The sequence below is a fragment of the Grampus griseus genome (assembly GCF_964374135.1).
Source record: "Grampus griseus genome assembly, chromosome: 12".
Taxonomy (NCBI): Eukaryota; Metazoa; Chordata; class Mammalia; order Artiodactyla; family Delphinidae; genus Grampus; species Grampus griseus.
The window spans coordinates 64919528-64932654 of NC_139006.1; the positions used below are offsets into that span (position 1 = coordinate 64919528).

Sequence of the window (13127 nt, forward strand, 5' to 3'; positions counted from 1 at the left end):
GTATTCTCATGCTTTGGGATGGAATATATATAATAAACATATATCATCTGGTCTAATATGTCATTTGGACCAGAGTTTCCTTACTGATTTTGTCTGGATGATCTGTCCATTGATGTGAGTGGGGTGTTAAAGTCCCCCACTATTGCTGTGTTCCTGTCAATTTTTCCCTTTATGTTTCTTAACTGCTTTATGTATTTAGGTGTTCCTATATTGGGCACATATATATATTTACAATTGTATATCTTCTTGTTGTATTGATCCTTTGATCATTATGTAACGTCCTTGTCTCTTGTTACGGTCTTTGTTTTAAAGTCTAATTTGTCTGATATAAGTACTGCTACCCCTTTCTTTTTGTTTCCATTTGCATGGGATAACTTTTCCACCCTTTCACTTTCAGTCTGTGTCTTTAGATCTGAAATGAGTCTCTTGTAGGCAGCATATAGATGGGTCTTGCTTTTGTATCCCTTCAGCCACTCTATGTCTTTTGACTGGATCATTTAGTCTATTTACATTTAAAGTAATTATTGATAGGTATGTACTTATTGCTATTTTGTTAATCATTTTCTGGTCGTTTTTGTAGTTTTTGTTCCTTTCTTCTACCTTTAGTGTTATGTTTAGATTCCTTTCTCTTTTTTCGTGTGCATCTATTATAGATTTTTGGTTTGTGGCTACCATGAGATTTATATATAACTATACATATAAACTATATATACATAGTTTAGTGTTTTGACATCATATTTAACACCTTTTTGTTTCATGTATCCCTTAACTACTTATTGTGGATATAGATGATTCTACTACCTTTGTCTTTAGCACAGTTTTGTTTTTTGGTTTTGCTGCTATATTTAGTATGAAATCAGTCATATAAGTAATTTTTAAACACTTTATTAAGACAAATAGTATATTACTTAAACTTTACTCTTGAATTAATATTTATTTATCTATATATCTATTTATTTATTTATGGCTGCGCTGGGTCTTTGTTGCTGTGCACAGGCTTTCTCTAACTGCAGCCAGTGGGGGCTTCTCTTGTTGTGGAGCACGGGCTCTAGGCACGCAGGATTCAGCAGTTGTGGCTCACGGGCTCTCGAGTGCAGGCTCAGTAGCTGTAGCACACAGGCTTAGTTGCTCCACAGCATGTGGGATCTTCCTGGACCAGGGCTTGAACCCATGTCCCCTGCACTGGCAGGCAGATTCTTAACCACTGAGCCACCAGGGAAGTCCCTACTCTTGAATTAACCTTGATTTTATTTCAGACCTTTGCTTCACAAGGAATTTTAGTAAGGTAAAAAGTTAAAAACTATTGAAGAATCTAAAGATTTTTCAACCATGCTTGGAAACTATAACAAAATCTGGTTATTCTAGTGCCAAAAAACAGTTTATAGTAAGGAAGGATTAGATTAGTCCTGAAGGACTTAGTGCTTCTAAAAAAACTGGCAGCCATCAATTTTTGGCTGCACTTGAAGACAGCACATACAGGATCCAAGGAATTCCAGGAGTGAGCAATCTCAGAAATGTCTGGATTCAGAGTCTTCCCTAAAGATATTCCTCTTAGTCTTGAATAATTCATAAACTAGGTAATTCCATCCCTGACTGTCAATGAGGTGCTGGCACCTTCTACCTCAAGGCCTGCTCAATGTCAAGGTTCACACATCAAATACCAGACTGAGGAGCTGGGGTGGGGGGTGGGGGCCTCAAAAAAAGTGACAAAAGTGCCAAAAGCATATGCACCACCACAAACGAAGCTTCTCTGGATAGTCTGAATAGCCACCCATGCCCCCACAATGTGCAGTTTACTCACTTTACAGCTTTTTATACTTTCTAAGATTCCTTTATACTTTTCTCTATAAACTAGGATGAATTAAGAAAAAGAAATGACATCAAAAAGAATAAACACATGAGAACAGCAAAGGATCTTTGAGAAAAAGCAGTAATTAGCAAAACAAACTATAAAGTCATAATAATTCAAACTGCAAGGCACCAGCACAAGTATGTAAAACTTAGAAAGAAATAGACAAAAATGGCTAACAAATTATTCCCATCACTATTTCTTGAGAAGTTCATCCCTTCCCCAATGCTCTGAATTGCCAGCTTTGCATAAATCAAGTACATGTACACACACACACACACACACACACACACACACACACACCTTCCTTCCCTTCTTCAGAGTACTTTAGCTATTATTAGTTTTTTTTCTTTCCCATGCAAATTTTAAAATGCGCTTATCAAGATCTCCTCACCCACCCCCTCAAAAAAGCTGTTGGAATTTTAATTGGAATTGCCTTCAATCTACAGGTCAATTTGGAAACAACTGACACTTTTATGATTCTTAATCCTTAAACATGGTATACATCACCATTTAGTTAAGTCTTCTTTAATGTCTTTTGGAAGAGCATATATAGATTGTACTACAGTTTACATAAGTGAAAAGAAAATTTATTTTGGATAATAAATAATGTTCTCTTTATATGCCCTTTTTTCTCTAAGTCTTATTACTACATGAGCAGTGATACTCAATGACAATTCCTTCAGGATTAACAAAATGGTTTCAAAACTTGCTGACGCTACAGCTCATATCCAGTTTGACCTCTCCCACCAATCCACAACCACCTTTAATTTTCCAAGGATCTCAGAAGCAGTAGTATGTATCCACTTCCCATAATATACAACTAATCCACATTATCACAAAAACTGCAAACTAAGCCAACCTTGTAAAGTCCAATCCAACTATATCCAAAAGTCAGAAATTAAAATGTATTGCCAAAATATATAAACAATTCACAAAAAGGAAATACCAATAATCCTTAATCCTTAAACATATAAAAATAAACATAACCTTGATTGTTAAAAGACCACAACACACATACACATATATTTTATTTACATATATCAATATTTATATATTTTTAAAATTCATACTCAAGAGAGATAGCCCTTCCAACCCTGGGGTCAGGGGAAAGGGGAAATACAGACTTATTTATCACTATTACACCATTTTCGTTACTGAAAATCAGTAGATTAAGTTTTTACCCTTATTAATAATGTAGTAAAAACAATGTTTTATATATCCTAATTCATGAAAGCACTCCTTCACAGGAGAATTCCAGTTAATAAATGTACAAGAAATGACCAAATTAAAAATACTACCATTTTGGAATCTCTTATGAAACAGGTGATTCAGACCAAAATCATCAATGGATGCTAAAACACACTCAAACCTCTGATCAGTCTTAGCATGATAACTGATATAAACCCACACATTTTCTGTAACCTAATGAAATACAATATAAGGTACCTAGTATCACTTATGAAATACTCTTACCAAAAATGTTTAACCCAAATTTTATCAAGCCTTTAAATCTGATGTCCAATTTATAGAAAATACAGTAAATAAAAAAACAAAATATGAGAAGCAATCAGGTAGGTCTAGAAGGTGGAACATTCTACAGAAAAACTGACCCAGTTTGTTAAAAGAAAAAAAAAAAGTAACGGCATAGGGGAAAAAACAGTGGCAGGAGTTGGGGAGTACATACCTCTATTCGAGATTAAAGACAGAAGAAATGTAACTACCTTATTGCAATGTATTGCAATGCAATGTATACACCTTATTTATTTCCTAATTGTAACAAATGAACTACAAAACGACTAGGGAAATTTGAAAATGGACTGGGTAAGAGGAATTATTGTTAACTTTGTAAGGTGTGATAACGGTATTACAGTTATAAAAGAAAATGTCCATATTTTAATTTACTTTAAAAAACCCTAAAAAATAGATGAAGTAAATATGGAAATAATCCAAATGGCTATTAACTGATGAATGGGTAAAGAAAAGATGGTATATTCATACAAAGGAATCTCACTCAGAAATAAAAAGGAATGAAATATTGATACATGTTGTAACATATCACACTCAAAGATTCCAGGGACTAGGACACAGGTATCTTTAGGGGGCCATTATTCAGTCTACATAATAAAGCTGTTAAAAACAAATAAATAAAAATGTTTAAAATCTAGATACTGAGTAATGGGAATTCAATATTCTAGTCACTCTACATAATTACGTGTCTGTCAGTTTTTATAATAAATGAGATATTGGTTTTCACCTACCAAATTGACAAAGGCCAAAGAATCTAAAAATGCATTAAACTGACAAAGGGGTGGGGAAGCAGACCTTCTCATACATTGCTGGTAGGAGTGTTAATTGGTACAACTTCCATGGAGCAGTTTGGCAAATTACAAATGCACATATACTTTGACCCAGCAATGCTACTTTGAGGAATTTATACTGGAGATTTATTTGTATGCTTGAAAAATTATGTATGCAGCATTATCTGTTATAACAAGAAATTAGAAACAATCTAAATGTCCATATATGAAAAACCGATTTCATATAATCTATGCACACTCTGCAGTCATTTAAAAGAATAAGGCAGTTGCATATATGCATATACATGTGTTTTACTTAACTGTGGGGAAAAAAAGCAAGGGACAGCAAGCAAAAACAAAAAAAGGTATGTGTAGTATGCTACCATTTGTGTTTAAACAGTTTTGTAAAACTACATGAAATAATATGGTTTTACTACCTCTGGAAGCATTCAAAAGAAACTGCTACCAGGAATTATCTCTGGGCAAGGGAGGTGGCTGAGTGGGGGAAAGGAAAAAGAAAAACTTATTTCCTCCTTTTCATACTTTTTGAATTTTCTACTGGTACATATACAACAAATGGAGGGGCAGACAGATCATTAAAACAAAAAAAAATTTTTTTAAATCAGCATACCACACAAGCTTATGTGGCCCTTGATACAAATTTTCAATCTCCAAGTACACTCTTACCTGCTAGTTGGTGCAGGGAAAGAAAATGACAGTAGCTGATTCCAGAACGGGTCATTCTCAGAGACAGATTCTGTGCCTGATAACTTTTTTAAGTACTCATTTTTAGGAAGATCACCAATTCTGCTGCTATTCGATCCCATCTTTTAATCTGGTAGATAACTTGTCCTTAAACCTTCATTTCCACAAGACAACCTATAAAGAATGAAAAGAAATTTCAAACGTGTTCAAAGTAATCATCATACTTTTCTTACCCTTGACCTAAATGTAAGAAACTCTAAACCTAGTAAAAGAAATCATACCTCTCTTTATTTTTAAATATATTAGACATCAGATACCAAGTTATACAAGGTGAAAAATGAGGCTAAAATCTGTCTTAGCCAACATAACACAAAATCCCAATCTATACTTGTAGATCTTAGAATGGGCATACCTCTGCCCAAGAAAATGTCTCAAAGCAAATTCATAACAATGATAACTTATTTAAAAATAGTCTAAAACAATGGTGCTAAAGAAATAGAGACTGGATGGCTTGAATGTGCTAAGGGCAGAAAATTGTTCAAGTAGTTACCATGTGCTACCTACACTTATTAAAGTGAAAGGGCTCCCAATTCCAAAGGAGTCACACACAGTGCCTCTCATCCTGCTGTAATGCACATATACTTCTTGCTGGCATTCTTAGTCTCCTAAATCATGAGCTGTTGTGTTTTGCTGGGGTTTTTTTTTTAAATAAGAACTATCTTATTCATCTTTCTAGATGTCTACATTAGCATATAACAGGCATTCTCTAAACAGCATTATGTTGAAGGAAGGAATGAGTGTAAATAAATTATTACTGTCTTCCTTATTTGTTGTGCTTGGTCACGAAGGGGAAAACTAACAGATCAGTTACAAAATGAATCACAGTCTTCATCAAATTGCACGTAACATAGTTCAAGATCATGTTTTACCTCAACTTGTTCAGAAAAAGTCTCTCACTGACAATAAAATAATGAAGAATAAATTAAACTAAATTAAAATTACCATCACAGGGACTTTCCTGGTAGCGCAGTGGTTAAGAATCCACCTGCCAATGCAGGGGACACGGGTTCAAGCCCTGGTCCGGGAAGATCCCACATGCCACGGAGCAACTAAGCCCATGCGCCACAACTACTGAACCTGCACTCTAGAGCCCGAGAGCCACAACTACTGAAGCCCGCGCGCCTAGAGCCTGTGCTTCGCAACAAGAGAAGCCACTGCAATGAGAAGACTGCACACCACAACAAAGAATAGCCCCCGCTCACCACGACTAGAGAATGCCCGCGCACAGCAACGAAGACCCAACGCAGCCAAAAATTAATTAATTAATTAATTTTTTTTAAAAAAAGATTACCATCACAATGAAAGGAAACTACATGGGTTCGGTGGCTAAAGGAAGCTCAGGTTACAAGAGAATTTACATTAGTAGTGACTTACTTTCTCACCTACGTCCCTCCTCATTCCACAAAGACATCGAAGCCAAGATCAGAATTTGGAAGCACGTCTTCCACATTCCCTTTGGAACTCTGGGACTGGCTTGAGCTGCTTATCTAAGGACATGAGGCTTCCCCAATGCACATGGACAGCTGGGCCTTCTGAATATGAGAGGGAAATACTGATCTGGCTTCTTATCACCTGCCCCTGAACTCAAGGCCACACACTACTTTCCTCCTCCTTAATCATGGGGACAGGGACCCCAACACTAGCTGACTCCAACTCAGACTTCATATCAAGCCAACAGTCAATCATAACTCTAGATTTCAGTTTAATGTCTCAAGTAATTATTGAGCCCAATTAGAAAATGCTATAAAGAAATATTCTGAAATATATAAAGTCCTTACTTGTCATACCCTATTCCAAAGCTACTTTATACCTTTTAAGTTATTTAAAATTAAAAATTTTAATATCTTAGCAATGAGATATAATACACTAGTGAAAATTAATTAACTAGAGCTACAATTACCAACATGGACACATCTCAAAAACAAATTATTTTTTAAAGAAAGCGATAGAGGGACTTCTCTGGTGGTCCAGTGGTTAAGAATCCGCCTTCCAATGCAGGGGACGAGGGTTCGATCCCTGGTCAGGGAACTAGGATACCACATGCTGCGCGGCAACTAAGCCCGTGTGCCACGACTACCGAGCTCACACACCTCAACTAGAGCCTGCGTGCCGCGAACTGCAGAGCCCACGTGCCCTGCAGCCTGCGCACCACAACAAGAGGAGAGAAAAACCCACACACCAGAACTGGAGAGAACCCTGCTCGCCACAACAATGAGCCCGCGCACCACAAAGATCCCGCATGCCTCAACGAAGATCCTGCATGCCGCAACTAAGACCCGACACAGCCAAAAATAAATAAATAATAAATAAATCTTTTTTTAAAAAAGTAAAGAGATGGATAAAGATATACCATGCTAACACTAATCAAAAGAAAGCAGGGGGCTTCCCTGGTGGCGCAGTGGTTGAGAGTCCGCCTGCCGATGCAGGGGATATGGGTTCGTGCCCCGGTCTGGGAAGATCCCACATGCCGCGGAGCGGCTGGGCCCGTGAGCCATGGCCGCTGAGCCTGCGCGTCCGGACCCTGTGCTCCGCAACGAGGGAGGCCACAACACTGAGAGGCCTGCGTACCAAAAAAAAAAAAGAAAGAAAGAAAGCAGGAAGAGTTTTATTAATTTTAGACACAGCCAACTTCAGAGCAAGGAAACTTATCAGGGATAAAGGCCATTATATAATGATAAAGGAGTCAGTTCTCCAAGAAGACATAACAGTACTTACTGTGTATCCACCTAACAACAGACCATCAAAATATGTGAGGCAAAAACCAATAGAACTGCAAGGAGAAAACAATGAATCCACTATGATAGCTGGAGACTTTCACGCTCCACTATCAGAAATGGTCAGATCCAATAGGCAGAAAATCAGTAAGGATAAAGCTGATGTCAACACCACCATCAATCAACTGGATATAACTGACATCTTTAGCTGCTTCATCCAACAACAGCAGAACATACGTTCTTCTCAAGCTCACATTAAATATTCACCAAGATAGACCACATTCTGGGCCATAATACACATCTTAAATTTAAAGAAGAGAAATTATAAAATGCTTTGAGTGCCCAAAACCGATAAGCTGGGGATAGAGAAGCAAATCAGAGGACCCCATGAGGAACGATTCGGACAAATGCAGAATACAGGTGATGAGCAAGTTCATTTGTGGGACTGGAAAAGTTCTGAATCCTCATTGTGGTGGTGGTTACCTGAATCTATACATGTGATAAAATTGCACAGAACTATATGCACAAAAGAAAAAAAAATGAGTCCATGTAAAAAGTGGAGAAATCCTAGTATAGTCTGCAGTCTATTCTGTGCTGTCAATATCAGTTTCCTGGTTTTGATAATGTACCATAGTTATATTAACCTTAGGGAAAGCTGGGTGAAAGGTACATGGAATTTCTCCACACTGTTTTTGCAACTTTTTATGAGTCTACAATTATTTCAAAATAAAGTTTTTTAAAATAAAAACAAAATCAAACCCAAAAATCGAATCTATATGTCCAAGAAAGGTGCCAACAAATCAGACTAACAGCTATTTTCTATCACAACCACTAAGTTTATTTTTACATATGAAATTAATTCATCACCTACATTATCACATGAGATGATTAGGATCTCACATTTATTTTACTTGGTGTCCTGGAATGCTCTTTCACTTAGTTTCCCTAAATAAATCTTATTTAAAACTGAACTTTTTCAATAAAAGCAAAATAAGTCATGGTCCTTTGGGGATTCCACACTAACTTCATAACATGGGAGGATACAACAGATTTTGCCCTCTACCACCTACTTAAAAGAACTATTTCCTTTTTATCAAACCTTCCAAATTATTTTATTTGTCTAATAATCCCTGCAATTCTTGGATATGCCTCAAAGAAATTTTTTAAGAACAAAAAAGACAGCCACAACTTGTTTATAAGTCCTCTGTTTATCGGGGGGAACCCATGCTAATTAGCGGTTAGCATTGTGGGCCTAACAACAGTATATTGGATAAACACCTAAGTGTGTGGATCAAAATCGTTAGGTAAGAGAGTGCTGGTTTACTGGCAATAAGCACTTTAATTATGGTTTCCCTTGGCTCTGCCATGGACTCAATTTCCTTTCTCTTTGCTTCATTAAAATTAACAGAATAAAAATGGCACCAGATAAAAAGAAATGAGAACCAGAGCAAATTGTTCTCAATTAAACAAACGAGTATTTTACTTTTCTTGTGGTGCCTTAAAAGCAATCAATGAAAAATTTACTTTGGGAGTTTAATAAGGTCCATAAATGCTGAATTTTCAAAAGAACAGAATTCCATCCCACCTCTCCTAAATAAGGCAACAATGAGACTATCATCACAGAGTCTATTAATGAAAATTTAAGTCAGACTTGATTTATTTATACTTTATTTTTTAATCAGTAATGCACCTGGTACAAAATACAAAGGGTTCAAAGGGTATAGAGTAAAAACTCTCTCTCCCATCCCTACTCCTAACCATCTGGTTTCTCAACTCAGAGAAAATATTACTGGTTCCTTGGATATCATTCCACAGATTTTCTATGTATATACAAACACATATTTTCTCCTTTTTACACAAACCATAACACCCTATATATGCCTCTATACTTTGCTTTTCCCAGTTAATATATACTAGAAATCATTACATATATGTATATAAAGCACTTCATTTATTTTTACAACTCTAACATTCCAGTTTTTAATTCCATAAATCCCGTATCGATGGACATTTAAGTAGCTTATGATCTTTCGCTATTACAAACCGTTCTCCAGTAAGTATCCAGTACATATTTCACACGTGTATCAGTATATAGGTACAATGAATCCAGGGAAACAGAATTGGTGGGTCAAAGATTATGTGCATTTCTAACTTTGGTAGATACTGCTGAAGAGTAGCAGAATATGTCACCTTAAAATCTGCCACTTTGCCACTTTATTTTGAGCTGTAGGCACTTGAAAAATAGCAAATGCAGGGTGAGGCCTTCTCTGAACTCTCCTTATCTGCCTAAAGACAGATTCTCCAAAAGGAACTCCATTATCATAAATTATAAATTAAGCAGTTTCATCAACCAGGGAATACTGACTCTTATCACAAGAGCGCCTAGAAGTTGACACAACACTGAGACTAACTTTGTCACAAACTATCATACCTCTCATCTATTCTTCTAAGGCCCATTCATCTTTTCTAAAAATCATTTACTCTCCCTTAAGAGGCCTACGTTCCCCTTCCCCTTTCCCTATTAAGATGGTATTAAACTGAATTCTAAGCCACTCATTTTTCCCTAGGTATCTCCCATGTATACATGAGGTACACGTGAATAAACTTCTATTTTTCTCCTGTTGATCTTTTATCACAGTTAAGAGCTCAGAAGGGTAGACGGAAAATTATTTTTCCTCCCCTACACTGCCTAGCTGCCTTCTTTAGAGGTTGCCAGCTTCCACTCCCTTCAGCAATGCCTGTTTCTCCACACCACAGCCACCACTGTTTAATCAAACTTTTTGATCTTTGCCAATTGACACATGAAAATAGTTTACAATATGGTTTTAATTTGCATTTCATTTCTATTGCTGTGAATGAGGCCATCACCTCTTCATATCCTTTGCCTATTTTCTATTGATTTATAGGAAATAAATTTTATTTTCAAAACTGCTAGGACAGACCACAAAGTACTAAAGTAACTGCTCAATCCAGGACCAATATGAAACCTTTCTAAAACAATATGAATAAAGTCTGTCAGCTATAAGACGACACTGAACAGAATATTAACAAGGAAAACCAAGACAGCCAACTGAGCACAAAATGCAATGCCTCCTTCCCCTCTTTTCCTCACCTAACCCTAAAATAATGCAAAAAATTTTTGTCAATTATTACACAGCCATGCTGAAAAATTCACAGGAAACCCGAAGCTGTGAGAAATCCCCATAAAATGTAAAACAGCTGGAGATGGACTGAAAAGGGAAGTGACATACAGGGCAGGCTCAAGAGCCTTCAACCAAGGGCACCAAGGGTGCAACAGCAACCCCAGTCCAGAGGCAGCTGGCCAGAAAAGGGCCAGAGCCCAGGGGCAGCAGACCTGGCTAGGACACCCTGCCCAGTCACCCCTGCCCTCACTCCATTAGGCGGCAACAACAGGGTACTATCTGCTGAGAACAGAGGGTGAAAGCGGCACCCAAGGCAGCTGCAATGACAAGGAGGAACAAGTTCAGCCAAGCAAAGACAACCAGCCACTGAGGTGCTCTTGCCAGAAAGTTCCATCTGCTCCCCACCCTCGCAGAAAGCAAAGTAGAAAACTGAGGCCCAATGGCACCTCTTCTGCATCTAATTCATGCCAAGGATTTCAAACACAAACACACACACACACACACACACACACACACACACACACACACACACACACACACACACCCCACTTGCACTCAATGTATTTGGAACTCCCAAGACCCTTACCAATGATAACCACAATAAACTGGAACTTGAAAAACCCACTGTCCAATCACCCCACCTCCTAACAGTCCTAATGCTCTTCCCTCTCACTGTGCATCAGAAGACTTCCTGGTTTTCAGCTCTGCTTTCTCTCAATGTTTCAATAACTGAGGCTCTCTCCTGGTTTCACCAGTGCCTTCCACGATATTATTATTACTTTCAAACCTCTCCTAGTCCCAACCTCTGACTGGAATGCCAGTACTATCGATATGCCTAAAACAGGAATTTTTTTTTTACTTAAGGGTAATATAACATAAATAATTATATATATTAATTATAATATGCAACATGCAAAAATTTATACATATATATCCAGTAATTTCGTGGATAACAATGTTCCTTACATAAATCTATACTAGAAATAAGCAGCGTGCAACTGCTGATGCTTTTAGCAGTACCTTTCAAAAGACCTATCTTTAAGGCAACGTAGTGAATAATTCAATCTTAATGTGTATAAAACTGATTCCACCCTCCCTCCCAAAACCAGTCTTCCCTCTCACCTTCCCACCACTCACCTAAAGTTTCCATTATGTAAAAACTACCTTTAAATGTTATGGTTTTGTCGTATATATGACATATCTCCCAAGGTAGATTATTCCTCCTTATCCCTAAGTGACCTACAGCACACTGCTGAAGAGATATTACTCAAAAAAAATACTTTGAAATAGCCAAGGTCCCATAGCTAATAAATATATGAAAAGATCTTCAGTATAAATGAGGAATAAAATATGCTAATTAAAACAGTGAGGTATCATTTTTACCAATCTGATTAGCAAAGGTTAAGAAAAACCTTAATAGCAGTTGTGAGAGTAACAAGGAGACAGGCATCCCCACCATTAGTGTGTAGGTATTTGGCAACACCTGTCAAAATGTTAAGTGTGCCAACAATTTTGGTTTTAGAAATTCATCTCACAGGTAAACTCATACAAGTTGACAAGTTCTATACATACAGATGTTAATCACTATTTGGAATAGCAAATACACAAAATAACCTAAATGATCATCATCTGGAGATTAACTACAGTATGGAATAAGCATATAATGGAATACAACGTAGCCACTGAAAAGAATGAGGTAGATCTTATGTGTTAATATGTAAAGATATCCCAAATACTGCAAGTGAAAACAAACACAAAGACACAGAACAGCTCATATAGTAAAATCCCATCAGTTTAAATAAACATGTAAATTCTTATATACGCCTAGATAATTTCTGGAAGGAAACATAAGCAATGATCCAAGACTGGTTACCTCTGAAGAATGGGAATGGAAATCTGGAGGGAAGAGACTTTGCACTTTATGTCCTTCTGTACTGCTTGACTTTTTTTGAAACCAGAAACATGTTGTAACTTACAGTAAAAAAAAAAAAAAAAAAAAAATCTTAAATAAATGGATGTTCTCTTTACCTGCTCTCCTTCAGGAAGGCTCTGAATGTGCTTCTGGCTTGTGCTTTAAACTCTATGTGAGTGACCCCAGAATTAATATTTTGTCTTGACTTCTCAGTCAAAATCCAAGCATAAATCTCTACATATTGAACATATCAACTGATGTCGTACTATCATCATAAATTTTAAAATAGAATTTTAACATTTGTCCCCCAAAACAAGCAACCCTTCCAAAAGTCACTATTCCTATCAATGTCATCAGCATTCTTGGCTCAAGTTACCTCACTCACATACCCAAGCATACATTCCACACATGCCTATTACACACTTACTGTAAATGTAGGTGTTA

At 37.0% G+C, this 13127-nt stretch overlaps 1 protein-coding gene across 1 annotated transcript in view; it reads right to left on the minus strand.

Moving 5' to 3' along the window:
* DYM (dymeclin) overlaps nt 1-13127 on the minus strand; it is a 371864-nt gene that overhangs the window by 345545 nt on the left and 13192 nt on the right. The window contains exon 2 of the mRNA XM_082668392.1: nt 4837-5028. Coding sequence (XP_082524518.1) covers nt 4837-4976 — 140 coding nt within the window. The 5' untranslated portion in view covers nt 4977-5028. The remainder of the gene's footprint in view (nt 1-4836; nt 5029-13127) is intronic.